Genomic DNA, 16,516 nt, shown 5'->3' on the forward strand with positions numbered 1-16,516 from the left:
ATTTATTAAGATAGTAATTTGAAAATAGCTACTACAGTAGTTAATAGTTAAGAACGTATGAAGGCCTTTACACACAGACTTAGTGATGAATTTACAAATAACTGGTCCATCTAGCAAGTTAAGCATCTTTTTTAAATAAAGAGAGCATATGTTAGAAGTAGCATGTGAAAACAAGGTGACTGTGAGTGGAGACAGCTCTATGGAGCGCAGCCTGAAAGTGACAGAGGCCATAATAACAGGATGTTTACAGCCTGCGGAAACACTGCCAGGGACGACCACGAGCAGGCAGCAACTGTGGCTGGAAACACGAGCGAAGAGGAAATGCAGGCCAGCCAGGTTCCCTCCAGATCCACCAAATATAACCTCAGTGACTTGCTGTTTTGTTTACAGACAGACGCTTCCCTACCGAGGTCTGTTTAGGTAGATTTAATTTCCAATATGACCTCTGACCCCTGGAGAAACCACTCTCCAAGACACAGTCGTTCAATGACATGATTCTCTGTCTAAAGTCTCACTTTAACACACACACACACACACACACACACACACACACACACACACACAGACACACACACACACAGACAGATACACACACACACACACACACACACAGTTTGCTGAAGTGGTCAGCTGCAGGTGACAGCAGACAGCAGGACACTGGTGGTTTCTGACACCCGGGGGGTTTAGATCTATTCACTGTCACCAGTAGTTTCTTTCTGCCCATCAGTGGTCACATATTGCACCAGGCTGCAACATCCACCACAGCAGAGTCTCCACCACCATGGCTATTACCGACTTTCTCGCTGCCTCAGACATCACTTCAGCCATTAATGCTTGTAAAGGTCAGAAGATGATTGTGTGAACGACAGATTTAAACTTGTTCTAGTCGCAGTTTGTTTTGATGCATTTCGCTGTAGTTGTGTGAGTCCTCAGATTATAGGACATCATCATTTAACTGACTGGATCTAATCCAGTTTTATCTGTGATTTTGCTTTCAGCTAAGGATTCCTTCTGCCCAAAGATGTTTTTCAAAACAGTGGGTTTATCGAAGAAAACTCCGACAGAGATCGAGGGGGTCTTTAAGATTTTGGACCAGGACAAGAGCGGCTTCATAGAACAGGACGAGTTACAGTTGAGTTTCAAACACAGTTTATATCCTTCTGCATAATTAATGAAACAAGATGGATTCCACAAGGCTCTTGAGAGTTTTCTGCAGTATTATGTTTCCATACGGGACGCAGCACATTTAATATGTTTATCTCATTATGTTTTCTCAATGTGGTGCTTCATCCCTGCTCTTCATCAGACTGTTCCTGCAGAACTTCTCCAAAGGAGCGAGGACCCTGACGGCAGCTGAGACCAGAGCTTTCCTGCTGGAGGGAGACTCAGATGGAGACGGAAAGATCGGATGGGAAGGTAGGCAGATCTGAGGGGCACTCGGCCTGTAGGTGGTCTGCTTTTTTCTAGTATATCAGGCAGGAATGTTTGGTTCATCGTGAAGAGGAGCAAGGTATTTCTCACAGACAGAGGTGATCAAGATCAGGGTCTGTTTTTATTAAACTCTTCTAAAATACAAAGGTACAAGTGAAAAAGCTTTATCAGACTATTTTAGTATTACCTAGTATGGGAGTAAACCCTATAAATGATCACATGATTATGCTAAGGGCAGGAATATTGAAGGAATATATGAAGACACACTGAAAGTAAATTCAAATAAAATAAGTGGCAGATTTATTTGCAATTTCTAAGTATTTTTAAGCCATAAAATGTTTGATGAATATTTTTTTAATATAAGTTTGTCAGTAGGAATAAAAGTACATCATTTTTAATTATTTTACCGTAGTATAAAATGTACCTTTTATAAGAAAGGACGAAACTCAGCCAGCAAAACAGCAAAAACTGGGATAAATCCTCAAGTAAAAAAAAAAATAGCATCCTCCTTAAATGTAAATTTCCAGTTAATGGTGAATCACTGGTCTTAAAGTCAGCACTCTTCATCCCTGTGTTGTGTTTCACTGTGTTGCTAGGCAGCTTAAGTATCACCATACATAAGTGTCACTGCCAGAGCCTCACACTTAATGTTCAGCCATGTTTGTAGTTTGTAGCCTAGAAATAAGATGATGAATTTAAAAAGAGTAGAATCAAAAATGTCTGAAATTGTGTCTGTCTTCCTTTTCGTTTTTCAGAGTTCTCTGCACTGGTCAAGTCTTCATAAATCATCATCTGATCAAATGTGTTTAGAGTAATAGTGTATGTTGTAGATTTAATGTAATAAAGAAATTAAAGTAGACCACAAAATCAATGTTGCCTCTGTGTTATGTGGCTTTCCTTGCCAGAAAAGTGAATAAATAAACATACTTTTCTCCATGAGATGTCAGTGTTTTTTTTCTCCTGTGATAGTACCTAGTGATAATCTTATGAGCAGAATTCTCTCATGTGCCTCATGTTGTGATGTTATATTGAGCACTGGGAGAGGTCCAGCCTGTGCAGGAGGCTTCGGTTTCTCTAATTAACGGCCTGTGCAACTTTCCGCTTTGCAAATGAAGTGTTTGACATTCTGGCAAACTCAATTGGACACCTTAGATGGAGTAATTTGGTGTAAATTATATGTTTACATTGTGACTAAATGTGCATAAAATTGAACTCATTTTCTTTGAAAAGTTAACAGATTACACTAATATTATATATTATATATCATAAAACCCAGTATGTTTCGTTTTGGCTCATGCTGGCTTAAACAAGCTCATTGAGGCCATAAAACAGTCTGGACTGTATTTGCTTTGAGTAATTCGACTTCTCTCAACCTCTCATCTTATAGGAAAAATGTATGACATTCAATCTGCAGTTTGCACAGAACTAATGGGCTCAGGCTGAAGAGACAGTATGTCCCTCTTGTGTTTCGCTCAAAGACTGCATCACTTTCTGACTGATGAATTCTGTGGACAACATTAACAATCCATACAAGAGACAAGGATTGTATGGGTTCATTCAGGATGGGGAGGATACAGGAAGAGTGTTGTTGCCACTCATTTTTAATTACAGCAAATAGCTCCATTTAGACAACTATGTTTAAGTCAAATGCAGAGGTGGAGAAAATAATAATAAAGTAGCAGAAGGTAAAGTAGAAGTACCTCAAAATTGTACTTGAGTACAGTACTTGAGTAACTACTTACTTTCCACTGCTGCAGGATCACAGTTATCTCCAGAAAATAGATCACACCTTCTGAAGAACATAACTTGTGTTAAACTAATGTGGATGGAAACTGTGTTAATTGTTTTCTGAATGTTGGACAAAATACTTTATCTGTGTAGTGTAACTAAAAAGTACTAGTCCTGCGTTTGAGTTTTTATTTAAGTTCAAGTCAAGTGTTAGAAACAAAATGTACTACTACTAATCTTTATACAGAGCAGTTTTTTATCAGTTTCAATTTATTATCATATTGGATCATTACAATTCATTATGTAAGCTTCTTATCTACAGGATTCACTGGATCAATACCAGACACAGTGCAGCTTTCTGGCAGCCTGGGCTCAACCACTCCAGCCCAGAAGTATTTATTGTAAATTGCAGATGGGCTTGGGGGGCACAGGCAGGACACAGTTGGATCAGAGGTCGGTCTGGCAGACAGAAAAGTAGTTCTGGCAGAGCTTCAGCAGAAGCTGGCCTGAGGTGTACTTGCACTGACCCAGCAGAGGAACTCTTGGATGGGATCGAATTTCTGTGCCAGTACATTTACAGGACTTCTGTCAATGAAGCACATTTATTTGCAACTTTCTCTCAGATGGCAAGCCACAGGGTCAGAGAATGTAGGTCACTTCTTTTTCTGCTGCAGCACGAGGGAACAAACTCAGGTGGAGCATTAGAAAAACCTACAGAAGAGCAAAATAAATATCTGCTGCAGCTTTACACGGCAAAAACTCAAAATCTTAGTAAATCAAAGTATGTTTGTCTATTTATTAGTCAAAAATATCTCATTACACTTAATATAAGACATAATCACCTAGAAAGTAGCATTTCAGTGAGATATGGGACTTGTTTTTAGATCATTTTAAATTGTTTTGCTTGATATTGAATCAGAATTTTTCCAGAGTAAGCAAATTAATACGACAGTCAAATGTAAGGTTCATATTTGGTTGCTAATATCTTAAAATGTCAACGCAATTTCTGTGTTTACAAGTATTTATGTGCTCACTAAAGTATGGGAAATTAAGGTGCAGCTTTCTGAATATTCCACAAATCTTTTACAAATGTATATTTCAAACATGAAGTGTGAAATATGATGGGGGATCGTCCTTCGCCGCCTCCAATTGCAGACGTTCATAGCCTTGCTTGATGGGTTTCATCCCCGCTGTGAGATATTTGTAATTTAAACCTGATATTGAAGAAGGGCAGGAATAGTGACAGTATCTATGGCCGAGTTGTCTGAGGTGAGAGACCTCATTTGACCAGAGCAAATGTTAAAGGCCAAAGATTACAGAGCTTTTTTGGGAGGATTTGAAGTGAAGATGAAGCAGAGTAAAACAAATAAAGGACAAATATTATAAGTGCTGCTGAGACATCACACGTGAAACCAGTGAAGTGAAGGAGGGGACTAATTAGGCAGCATATTTGGGATTTTACAGTCAGTTTATGCAGAACTGAAGCTACATTTTATTAGATGTTTTTAATATGATTTGTATTTAATTCAATATTATCTCTACATTATATTAATCATAGGAACATCCCAACACTGCCAACTGATGTATGATAGGCACATAACCACCTGCAGACGTCATGGGAGCAAATATGGGCATGGAAAGACCCCTGGACTAGTCCCCCATTTAATGTCATTGTTTGGTGCAGAGGGAGAGCTGGGCTTCATTACACAACTGAAGTGTTAAGTTGACGAGGATAATGGCGACAGTGACGATGAGGAGGAGGACACCGGTGATATCAGTTTTTGATGCGTCCCAAAATAGCATCACAAATAGTTTCATCACCATAAGGAGAAATGGTCTGAATGGGTGTAAGAGGACCAAAAATAAAACCTGGCAAACGGTTCTCGGTATGCGTGTGAGTGGATGATGACGAGGTGCTTTTAAATGAAAGGAGGTCTGGCTCTCCAGTTAAACCCCCCTCCTCTTTGGCACTATAGGTCATAGTGGGATTTTTTAAACATGTCATCTTGTTTCCATAAAGTTTTTTCATGTTTCCTTTTTACTCTTAACACCTTCTGACAAAGACTGACTTTATATTCATACAAATGTATGACCTTTTGCAGGAAGAGACCTCCTAAATGATGCAGAAACATCAATAACACCAGAGGCCACGAACACTATTTGTTAGTTAAAGGGGCACTATGTTGTTTTGGAGACGAAACTCAAACTCAGAATTTTAATATTTACAATATAAATGAGGTAATAATACAAACTCAGACATATTTATTTTTTTCCATAACTGAATAAACAAGCTGTTCTCAGAGGAAAATAAGGTTGAAGCTAGAAAGGTGGCAGGACCCGCCACATATAAACAAAGTAAAACTGTATGAAACGGTGTTGTCCTTTAAGGTCAGTTTGTTTCTTCAGTTTATTCAGTCATGACAACAAAGAGAGTTTGTTTATTTAGTTTGTTAGACATAAAAAATATCTTTCAAGATCTTTATCTTCGGATTTAAATTTCTTCCCCAAAACTACATAGTGTGCCTTTAAAATAATGAAATAGAATCACTACATTATTTCGATTTTCAGCATGAGCAACAATATGCATAATCTCAAATATTTTATTGATTTTATGTTTTTAATTCTGTTAAACACCAGAAGAGTGCAATATTAGTCATCGGATGAATGTCTGTTACAGCCTGCATCAACATTTTACATGCCTATTTTTCACCTTGGTGAAATCGTTGCCATCGCTGGCGATAATCAATCACAACAACGAGACTTTTCTGACACTGGAATGCCAGGAAAGTCATTGCAGACATTTTACACACGCCGATCACGCACAGGCTCGTTTTCACCAAAACGGTTCTGTTCAGAAGGCACGTGCAGGGTAATTTATCACCCTAGGTGATTAAGATGTAAAAGTACAGGGTGTCTACGTAATCAGAAACCATAACATTGTATTTCATGTGTCATTTTTTTATTAAGGAAGTCTCACAGCACTTTAGAAGACAGGCTAATCTGGATTCAGATGATCATTTAAAGTGACATTTTATAGGACAGAATACACAGAATATATTTTACAAACATCATAATAAAGAGGACATTTAAAGAGCTTGGTCTTGGCATTAAAAACATTTACATTTCTCATGAGAAAGGTCTGGGATACAAAGTTTAACATACTGATATTATGGCACAGTCTTTGAAATTAGGTTCATAACAACAAGGCAAAACTAGTCACAACTAAACAAATCTGTCTGATGAAAGAATAAGTGGCTGTAATGACTTAGACTATAGAAACCTGCTTATCTGTCTGACAATCTGCAACACACAAAGTAAAAGTTTACCTCATTCTTCTCTCCGTGGTGCTCGGCACAGTCAAACAGATCAAAACTACATGGCCACAGGGTACGTTTCACCCAAATCAGCAGCGTATATTATTAGCCCTATGCAATATCAAGCACTTTTGCATAGACCTACACTTAGCCTACCATTTAAGCATCTTCATTTATGTGCATATAAATAGAACAGCTCTGTCTAGTGGACACATTTTTCGCCCGACTGCTTTGACTGCTTTGCACACAGTGTCTATTACATAGCCTATGCATCATATTTCGGGGCAGTGAAGGTATATAAGCTTGCAAGAGTGGCTGAAGGCTTTACTGCAGTGAGCAGAATCATCCTGAGCGAATCCACTCTAAGCCTTTAGAGAAAAAACCCCAAGGTGAGTTTCACTGAGGAGCTGCAGACCTTTAGGCACTGAGCGGTTCAGGGCTTCGACTTCATGCAACGGGATACAAATCAAGGAAAGGGCCGCACAGGGCCATGCAGATTTCTGAACATCAGAAGCTCAGAGTTTGGCTTTGGACTAACTAAGGAACCAAATGGGGGAAAAAAAATCTATTTGCCAACCAAATACAGCTGCAAAGGATATTTGATCTTTTGCCTTGGAGGGCTTGGTTTTGGAAAAATTGGACTACTTTTTCTGATCATTTGGGGCTACCAGAGAGGAATACTCACAGAGAGGAACTCTAAAATATATTGCATGGCATAATGAAAGTGACACGTAGCTCTTTAACTTTAAATGCTGCATTGTCAAGTGAGAAAACTTAACATGCTTAGATTCCAACTGCTTTATCCTGTCTGATGTGCTACAGCTGAACTCATGAACTGATGACTTCCTCTTCTCTCCTCCAGCAGGTAAAAATGGCATTCGGTGGTATTCTGAAGGATGCTGACATCACTGCAGCCCTTGCGGCTTGCCAAGGTAAACCCCACCACGAGAATGACACACCATGCAGTATTACGACTACGTATTAAGAGCCTACATGGTGGCTGCACATGCACACAATCATGCACTAGAAAAGGATCTGGACTCTAATTTTACTCATTTGTAGTTGGATATCTTGCTGGAGAATTCAGAGTCACATCTCAAATTGTAGTTAAAAGATGCTCCATGCATCTTTTCTGCATTTAATACTAAACACATCTTGGAGGTGGATCAATAGTGCAGCAAGCAAGCAAGCAGAATGTGACTTTAATGTAATTTCTTTATGTCTTAGCACAGACATTTACTCAAGTAAAGGTAATAACACAACTGTGTAGAAATATTCTGTTACAAGTAGAAGTCCTGCATTCAAATGTTTACATAAGCAGAAGTACAGAAGTATCAGCATCAAAATAGACTAAAAGTACCAAAAGTAATTTTTAGAATCACATTTTATAATTGAAATCATTGATGCATCAAAGGTGCAATATGTACGAATTGGCCACCTGTGAAATTCATACTCTAAACAAGTAGGGGGCACATATCACCACAGAAACCACCAACTGCTGCCAATTTTAGCTGCCAGTTAGATCAGTTAGCTGTGCAGCTAGCTCTTCTATTGGCTAAATCTGCCCGGACTGGGAGCTCAGAGCACTGAGGGAGTGTTAGTGTTGTTAACTATTGGAACAAAGCAGCTAGGAGCTAGTCACATAGCATGTTAATAATAATATTATTATTAGAAGCATTAGATAATATTAGTTTTTTTTTTCATTTCGCACATGTTGCACATTTAATGTGTAAAGGTGGTGGAGTAGAAGTATCATGTTTCAGAAAAAAGTGTTTCTTCCTAATGGCCAGCAGGGGGCGACTCCACTGGTTTCAAAAAGAAGTCAGATTATATGTAAGCTTATAAGAAAAGGACCCTACTTCTCACTTGATTTATTCCCTTAGTAAAACGTTTTCTCATCAGTTTATGGAGTCAATCGCTACTTTCAAGTCTTCTTAAATACAACATGATGTTCCATCAGCAAATTATGTTGCCATTTAGAGCAAAATAGACGATAAAGCAGGGTATGATTTAGGGTGTGTCTTTATGTTCTCAGTCAGATCAAATCAGTGTTGTCCCTAGCTCCCCCCTTTAATCCAAGTAGGGTCACTTCTGCCTTAAAAACAAAACAAAAATGACAACAGCTGTAACACCAAACTCAAGGCTTCAAACCGGTAGTCTACAAGGTAATGGGTGACATGGTTTGTTTGCACTTGGTCTGATATATTCCTTTCTGTGTCTTCTCACAGCTGCCGACTCTTTCAAGCACAAGGACTTCTTTGCTAAGGTCGGCCTGGCTGCCAAGTCTGCAGATGAAATCAAGAAGGCCTTCGCTGTCATTGACCAGGACAAGAGTGGCTTCATTGAGGAGGATGAGCTGAAGTGAGTGCCACCTTGAGATTTCACCCCAAAGCATCTGAGAAGCTACCTGGTTACTCTATGGCAGCTCTCTCCTCTGGTGTTCGGTGACACTGAGCCGAGGAGAAAACAGAGCAGACATAGCCTTCTTGAAATTTGGAGCTAAATTGAGTGCAGTTCATTCTGAAATACCAAATCATCCAGACTTAAGAAAATGGGAAGACTAAAGTGAGGGGTTTGGAGATTTTCTGAAAAATCTTCCAATTCAATGTAAAAAATACACTGTGAAGAAATACACTTGAAAAAGAAATATTTACAGGTCTATTTCTGTTCATATTATCTGTAATACCCACTCACCCTTTCTCTGTGATCGTTCTCTCCAGGCTGTTCCTGCAGAACTTCTCTGCCTCTGCCAGAGCTCTGACCGACGCTGAGACCAAGACTTTCCTCAAAGCCGGTGACTCTGATGGCGACGGCAAGATCGGAGTTGATGGTGAGAAAACGTTCCTTTTTTTTCTCACAACAATCGCAACTTTGAGAATTTTGAGATCTTGAAATAACACTTAAAATTCTATGTCTCCCTGCAGAGTTCGCAGCCATGATGAAGGCTTAAATGAATAAGCTGACCAACATCTTACTTCACAACTCTAAAGGAACAACTTGAGACAACTCTTCTTCTCCTCTTCCCTCTCACTTTCTCTCTCTTCAACTCCACACCACTTTTATACACTTGACCTTTCACCCCCCCACCACCACCACCGACCCCTCTACTCCCCCACCACCCTCGACCACAAACAAACTGACCCCTCTTTCTGACTGTGCTCACCCCTTTGCTGTCCACGATGAATGTACCTGACTAAGTGTATAGCGTGGTTGACTTGTGTCTTTCTCTCTCTCTCCCTCACTTCTGTCTTCGTTTTACTATGTGAGTTTTGCTTACCGTGAGATCAAATGATGCACTTTTATGGGAAACGGACGGACGATGAGACAACAATAAAGGTTCTTTTTCAATAACACAAGTCTGACCCTTGTCTTCAATAGGGCTTATAAAGAATAGTTTGGACCAGACAGAAAGCCCAGGAATTGGTCTTGATGTCTAACACCTTCACTTTTACACTACAGAAGGTGATTTACATGATGAATGAGGGAATAGGAAACACATTTGTCAATCCATTAAATGACCATATTAGGAAAGTGATTCGAATGTTTCTTAAAATGCATATTTTCATGAAAATCTTCATCCACTGATGTCAAATCATAACAGCAACCACTGTGGCAACCACAAGTGACAGTCGTGCTAAATGCTACACACTTGGCTAAAATGCTAATCCAATGTAAAAACAGCACAGGTGGAGAAGATTCATAAAGTTAGCAAAGTGACCCAGTAATTTGCATATTTACCTAAAGTTTGTGAACATTAGCTGGAATTAGCCACCATTAGCTACTTATCATATGTAAGTCCTTTGCAAGTCTTATTACACGGCAGCCATCTTGGCAACGCCCCCAGGCAGACCCCTATCTAAATGAGTGGGGAAAGAGTCATTACTCTACTTTCAATGCTCACTGGGACATAAAAACTGCATGTAAAGAATCACTGGTCCATCTGATAAAAAAAAAAAATAATAAAAAGCTAAAAAGTTGGTGACTTTGCCCCAAAATAAGGTTTAAAACCACTTTTCCCCACAGGGTATACCAACTTTTTTTAACATTAGAGAACAGTTTACTTTAAGCATTCAGCTAATGTTAGCATTCAGCCACTTCCTAGCTAAAATTACTGTTTTATAGTGTTACAAGATGCATCATAGGAAAGGAAATACATTTATTGTAAAAAATCAAAGCACATTTTGGACACATTTATTTAAGCCTGGAGGTGATTCGCGCTGGATGTAATCAAACTGTGATGTTAGCGAGGAAGTGTTTCGCTTTACTTTGAAATATGGTCTGATGTGTCTCCAGATTTTCACTATCCATCATCTTTTTATTTGCTGATCAATTTCCAAGTGGTGAAGTGATGGCAGTTTGTCAGATTCCTTGTCAGATTTGCAACCTGGAACACAACAGCATAACATCCCAGCATTCGAGCTTCCCACCCTGAGCGTGACGTCAGAGGAAAATGGTCGCCTTCTGAATATGGTCTTTTGGAGCACTTAAACAAATGTAAGTTTAATGCCTAATGTTTGAATTACCACACCTTTCTTTGTAATCCTGTGACATCATCTTTTTCAATGCGTATTCGAAGTCTGTTCAACTTTTTTTTGTAAGAAGAAAAATGCGCCATTCCTTTTTCAAAACTTACATAGTGTGACTTTAAACGTTGCATTTTTAACGATGAACAGGGGGTTGGAAATCTTATCCAGTTGTGGTGATGTGATATCTGGCACCAACGCTCTCGCCTGCACCCAGCTCCTGCTCTATTATGCAGCTCTCTCCTCTTGTACAGTATGTGGTGAGGCTTTCATCCCTCATACCCCAATAAAAGATGGCTCTGCATTGATGGGAAGCAGCCACAAGGTGGCGCCTCTGATCTGTCAATAGGTCACAGGGGTCTCAGCTGTCAGACAGTTTTACTTTGCACACTTGGAGGCTTGGAAATACAGTAAAAGTGTTTTCAGAGCTTCACTTGAGTTCACTTTTTTAGTCCAACAAGTGGCTGTGAGTTCATGCTGTCACTCACAAAGTGTTAGAGCTTCACTGCTGGTGATATGTGGAGGAATAATGAGATTTATTCCCCTGGTTCTCGTTACAAAAAGAATCTCTCCTGTCTCTGCTAATGCCATTAGTGCTGACTGGATTCACCAGAGACGCTGCTGTGTCAGAGGGTTTAGAGGGCCTCCGTCTGCAGACAACAAACTCATCAGTTTAGAGTGGCCAGTTGTCATGGTGACAGGTGCAAAACCCCCTTAGAAAACCTGAGGTGCACCTCAGTTCCCACCCAGCTCATCACCTTATAGTAGGTCAGGTGTGAAAGATGAAAAGCATCATAATGATAATCATAAAAGCATCTTGGTGTTTTTGGTCTACTGATCCTCACTTTTTTAATAAAATTATGTACTTTGGATTTTTCTTCACACTGTTCTTACTTCAGCTTGAGTTACATCCATGTTTAATTTATCTTTTACCTTGTTCAGCCGTTTTATAGGTAAATAAATCTCACTTAACGCAGTCAGACAGTGGGGTTTTGAGTCTGAGTGTAATATCAGTGTGACAAATAATGTCACAGTTGAAGACAACAATCCCCCGGTGAATCACAAGATGATTTATGACCTACTGCTCCCTATAATCATCTGTATTTTGGAGATTATTCACGAAAACCAACAAGAGAAAAGAGGCCTGATTGAATTTGGAGATGTCTGTAAGCTTCCACGTGCACCTGCAGGGAGAGAGAGGGGTGGAGAAGGGGTGAGGGAGGGGTAAGGGAGGGGAGAGGGGAGGGAAAGTTGATTGGACAAAAATCACAGTGATGTGACAGCGAAGAAGAGAGGGGAGAGAGGAGAGAGCAGCGGATATAAACGGTGAAGGCTAATTGGCCAGGTGAGCAGGTGAGGAACACGAGAAGGAGGCGGCTGGCTGCGGGAAAACTTGATCCGTGGACAGGTTTGAAACTCAAGCGTCCGCCGGCCTTTATAAGACCGAGCCAACTGTGAGCGGACACCACAAAGCCTTATCTGTTACTGCTGCTGCTGCTGCTGCTGCTGCTGCTTTGGACCTGGACGGAGAGGAGACCGAGCCAACAGCGGTGAGTCCCACAGCTGCATGGGGAGAATACAGGTGTTGGCCAGATGTGCTACTACTATACCTGCGCTGCGGAAAGATGAGCTAGAAGTGTAACCATAGCCTTATATTCTCTTTCATAAAGTTTTGTTCATCATTTTTATAAAAGTTTTAGGCATGCTTATCCTTAAATTCTTTAGCCTACTAACAGTAGTAGGCTATTGCTCCAACCAGATATCCACTGAGATGACAAACTGAGTGATGAATGACTTGATAAAAGATGTTTTAAATCACTAACAGGATTGTTTTAAGATCACCATCATCTTTTCCCATAAAGTAACAAACATAAGCTAAAACATGTCATGATAATATCTGAACTCCTCAAGCGTTCAGGGACTGTACTAAAATGATTAGAGAAGTCAGAAAAGCTATGTATTTTTAATTTTTGCACAAGTGAGGGCAGTCTGTACATGCTTGGAGAGCAGGAGAGGATTTTTTTTTATGATGCCAGATTTATATATTTTTTCATTCATTCTTTGGCAAAAAAGAGTCAATCAGCACTAGCAGATGTGGCTGACATTCAGTGTCTGACATTAGGGATATCCATCTCAGAAAATATTAGTTGCATGGTATATGGTACAAAATATGTTGTTACACTGTAAAACACTGACTTCAGGAGAGTCAGGAAACCGATCACCTCAGAATTACCAAGTAAAGTAGACTTGGTTTCGCAAAATATTTTGTCCTGATCAAAATTTGATAGACTTCAGAGAATTCAATACTGTAGATAAGCAAATGTACACAGTACGATAACCATCACATTTTCTTAAAACTGCTGTAACGCTGCAACCCTTGTGCTATGATAGAAATTGGTGGCTTGCATATTCAAAGTTGTTTTTTATTTTCTTGGTAGTGGTTGTAAAATCACACACAGTATATTGTATATTAATGAACTATATCCCCACCCTTATTATTTTTGTACGGTACCAATCACCCTGCACAGCTCAGCCAACCCAATTAAGCAGTTCAAGGGCAGAAATTATCCTCAGTTATTAAGAGGCCACCGGGGGAAATCTGAACAGGAAACCTGATGAATAAGGCATAGATCATAATATTATTATGAATTTATTAAATGTAATGAAAAACATTTTGAAACAAGTCGTACATCTTTTTTGAATCCCACTGATTCTTTCACTGACATTTTACTCCCTTTTTTGACAACTTGAGCATATTTTGTCAAACATTCGTGACTGGATTTTTTGATGGGATCATAATATTAACCTAGATACATCTCCAAATATGACAAAAGTTAATCCAGCATGACACAAAAATGGACTGGGAGCAAATCAAAAAGCCAGAATTAGGTGAAGAAAATGTTTGTGTGTGCGAGAGGTAGTGTGTGTGTGTGTGTGTGAATTATTTACAGAGCTTTTCTTTGACTCTGCAGGACCAACATGTCGCTCACCTCCATCCTTTCAGCTGAGGCCATTGAAAATGCTGTCAAGGACTGTCAAGGTAGCGTCTCCACACACACACACACACACACATTTTGGAACTGCCCTACAAATATTTGAAACTACTCATTATTCATTTAAAACCCTCCAATACAGAAAACATGGCTCATCTCTCCATGACCTCAACATAAGATCACAGGATCAATAGCTGTAACTTTAACTATCTACACACCTAATTGTGATAAAATGCACAGTAATCCTTATCCACGATTGGTAAATTGATCCGCTCATAATCTGTGTTCCAGATGTTTCTAACACACTCCCCGTACAAGGTGCATAATCTTCTCTACAGTTTCATTGTTTCTAATATTGTACAGCATCCTCTCCAGCTTTAACTGAATAGTGATGAAATCTGAATTTGAAAAGGTTTTCAATCCTCTTGTCTGTTTTAGTGGAGGCATGTGTCGACTGGACTTAAAAGATAAAAAACGGGCTGGAAAATCTCCCACCTGGACAGCAGCCACACGCTGTTTTAATCTCCACATCGGCTCCCACCCTGCTAAACCTAATGTGTCAGCTTCTGTCCCTTTTATTTTTATTTTATCTATGGTTGTCTGTAACTGTTATGTTTGTATGTATGTGTGTGTGTGTGTGTGTGTGTGTGTTGTGTGTTTCCAGCTCCGGACACATTCTGCTACAAAAAGTTCTTCGAGCTGTGTGGCCTGTCCTCGAAGTCGCCCAAGGAAATCAAAGATGTCTTCCAGATCCTCGATGAGGACAACAGCGGCTTCATCGAGGAGTCTGAGCTCAAGTGTGTGACACAAAGATCAAATATTTTTTTACCTCAAGTAACATCTTTTCATATAAAATTATTTGCAGAGCTTGTATTTTCTATTTGTGCGTGTCTTTCAAAAAGGTTTACTCCTAATAATCCACTATGGGCAAAGTGTTATGATTGCATTTGGTGTGTGCGTGTGTGTGTGTGTACAGGTACTTCCTGCAGCGGTTCATCCCCGGGGCGCGAACACTGACCGAGGCAGAAACCAAGAGATTCATCTCAGCAGCTGATGATGACAGTGATGGCAGAATTGGAGCGGAGGGTCGGTATCTGATTTCTCAGATTGTATTTGTACAAACTCATGATGTAGGCAGGATTGATCTCATTGGTTGGACTGAATTTCAGTGGGTGGAGTCAAACAAACACAATCTGAGTTAACAGAGAAGAGCCAGCTAACTTTATGCAGCTTAGAGCACTTTTAACATACCGAAGTAATGCATTTAGCCATTACGACAACAAACAAGTAATTTGCTAACCTGCTTAAATGCAGTATTATAGTCATGAATGATCACATTGATTTGCTATTAAAGCAACATTATGTAGAAATTGGCAACACTGCACTGCCTCAGGCTTCTTTACTTACAGTAAACAGAGGGCTGACTATGAGGATCCTTATTTATGTATAATCTTACAGTTAAAATGTAAATGGGCATAAATTGACTAATGATTTCCATCAGTATTCTTCTACATGATCGATTTTAGTATATATGCAACCATTACTGGCAGGCGGTGTTTTACGATAATGTCTTTGCATTGATTTGATCCTCAATATCAAATGCATTAAGACAAGTAACACAGACGATCTAAACAACTCAAAGGAGCAATAACTTTAACATTTTTCAGCAGGGGTTTATTAAAATCAATCTTACAAGCTCAGCTCTGAGGAATCATAAAATGTTTCTTCAGTGTTCAGTGCTTCAAATCAGTAGCCGAGGATCTTTGTTCATTCATGTTGTTTCAGGTTTATCAGTGTAAAAACCATCTGCACTGATAGTCATGACCTCTCGATTATTGTCCCAGTTTTGCCAACTGTCCAGCCACCAGCAATATCTGAGCTCAGCCGTCTTACATAACAGGACAAAGACACAGATTGAAGTCTTTTTTGTTATTGTGTAAAACAATAAAACAGTGAACCATCTGTCTGAGCTGCGTAGTGCAGAATACAGATAAAAGAGGTCATAAGAAAGAAGAATTAAATAGTTACTTATTTAATAGATACCAAAGATAAAATGGTAATTAAGAATAAAATAAGCACTAAAAGGATTGTCAGGGGAAAAAAATAGAAAAAAGATAGTTAGGAAAAGCACTTGTACAATTCATAAAACACAATTTCTATTCTGTATCAATTTTATGTGACGGCTCTGCGTAAGCTTAATATTTGCTTGATTAATGGCCATTCAACATGTTTTCTTTCTCCAGAGTTCCAGACTATGGTCCTGTCCTGAGTTTCACAGATGAAAAGAGCTCAAATCTTCAGGTCCTCAGTCTTCTACCCAGCTCTGGGCTCATCTGATCCCAGCTTCCATTCCCAGTGATTTATTTTGTTTTCTACTAAACTCTGTGTGCTCTAATTGTTTTTAAATGACCTTTTGTCCATTTAAAGACGATAAACCTTTAATTTGTCTTTCCATTGTGTTCGTCCATGTTATTTTTCTGTGCACAACTCTGACAATTAATGAGATGAATAAACATGTGGAAACATA

At 39.4% G+C, this 16,516-nt stretch overlaps 3 protein-coding genes across 3 annotated transcripts; all 3 read left to right on the forward strand.

The window, feature by feature from the left end:
• The first annotated feature begins 611 nt into the window (after nt 1-611).
• LOC141015509 (parvalbumin, thymic-like) lies at nt 612-2,223 on the forward strand. Its single transcript, XM_073489605.1, has 4 exons — nt 612-842; nt 999-1,131; nt 1,307-1,416; nt 2,187-2,223. Exons 1-4 carry the CDS (start codon nt 782-784, stop codon nt 2,213-2,215), a joined length of 333 nt encoding a protein of 110 aa, XP_073345706.1. The 5' UTR covers nt 612-781; the 3' UTR covers nt 2,216-2,223.
• A 5,118-nt stretch (nt 2,224-7,341) lies between these two features.
• Nucleotides 7,342-9,826, forward strand: LOC141015336 (parvalbumin alpha). The gene is made up of 4 exons (XM_073489353.1): nt 7,342-7,405; nt 8,702-8,834; nt 9,194-9,303; nt 9,398-9,826. Exons 1-4 carry the CDS (start codon nt 7,345-7,347, stop codon nt 9,421-9,423), a joined length of 330 nt encoding a protein of 109 aa, XP_073345454.1. The 5' UTR covers nt 7,342-7,344; the 3' UTR covers nt 9,424-9,826.
• Nucleotides 9,827-12,349: 2,523 nt separating this feature from the next.
• On the forward strand, nt 12,350-16,516 carry pvalb9 (parvalbumin 9). The gene is made up of 5 exons (XM_073489627.1): nt 12,350-12,546; nt 13,969-14,036; nt 14,654-14,786; nt 14,966-15,075; nt 16,233-16,516. Exons 2-5 carry the CDS (start codon nt 13,976-13,978, stop codon nt 16,256-16,258), a joined length of 330 nt encoding a protein of 109 aa, XP_073345728.1. The 5' UTR covers nt 12,350-12,546; nt 13,969-13,975; the 3' UTR covers nt 16,259-16,516.

This window comes from Pagrus major, chromosome 20, assembly GCF_040436345.1.
Source record: "Pagrus major chromosome 20, Pma_NU_1.0".
In the NCBI taxonomy this organism is placed as follows: Eukaryota; Metazoa; Chordata; class Actinopteri; order Spariformes; family Sparidae; genus Pagrus; species Pagrus major.

What these genes read in the sequence shown, in the direction of transcription:
- LOC141015509 (XM_073489605.1), top strand. Translation starts at nt 782, where the DNA reads ATGGCTATTACCGACTTTCTCGCTGCCTCAGACATCACTTCAGCCATT. An exon ending in AGCCATTAATGCTTGTAAAG is followed by an intron (nt 843 to 998) that starts GTCAGAAGATGA and finishes TTTTGCTTTCAG; the next exon opens with CTAAGGATTCCTTCTGCCCA. An exon ending in ATAGAACAGGACGAGTTACA is followed by an intron (nt 1,132 to 1,306) that starts GTTGAGTTTCAA and finishes GCTCTTCATCAG; the next exon opens with ACTGTTCCTGCAGAACTTCT.
- LOC141015336 (XM_073489353.1), top strand. Translation starts at nt 7,345, where the DNA reads ATGGCATTCGGTGGTATTCTGAAGGATGCTGACATCACTGCAGCCCTT. An exon ending in AGCCCTTGCGGCTTGCCAAG is followed by an intron (nt 7,406 to 8,701) that starts GTAAACCCCACC and finishes GTCTTCTCACAG; the next exon opens with CTGCCGACTCTTTCAAGCAC. An exon ending in CGGCAAGATCGGAGTTGATG is followed by an intron (nt 9,304 to 9,397) that starts GTGAGAAAACGT and finishes GTCTCCCTGCAG; the next exon opens with AGTTCGCAGCCATGATGAAG.
- pvalb9 (XM_073489627.1), top strand. Translation starts at nt 13,976, where the DNA reads ATGTCGCTCACCTCCATCCTTTCAGCTGAGGCCATTGAAAATGCTGTC. An exon ending in ATCGAGGAGTCTGAGCTCAA is followed by an intron (nt 14,787 to 14,965) that starts GTGTGTGACACA and finishes GTGTGTGTACAG; the next exon opens with GTACTTCCTGCAGCGGTTCA. An exon ending in TGGCAGAATTGGAGCGGAGG is followed by an intron (nt 15,076 to 16,232) that starts GTCGGTATCTGA and finishes TTCTTTCTCCAG; the next exon opens with AGTTCCAGACTATGGTCCTG.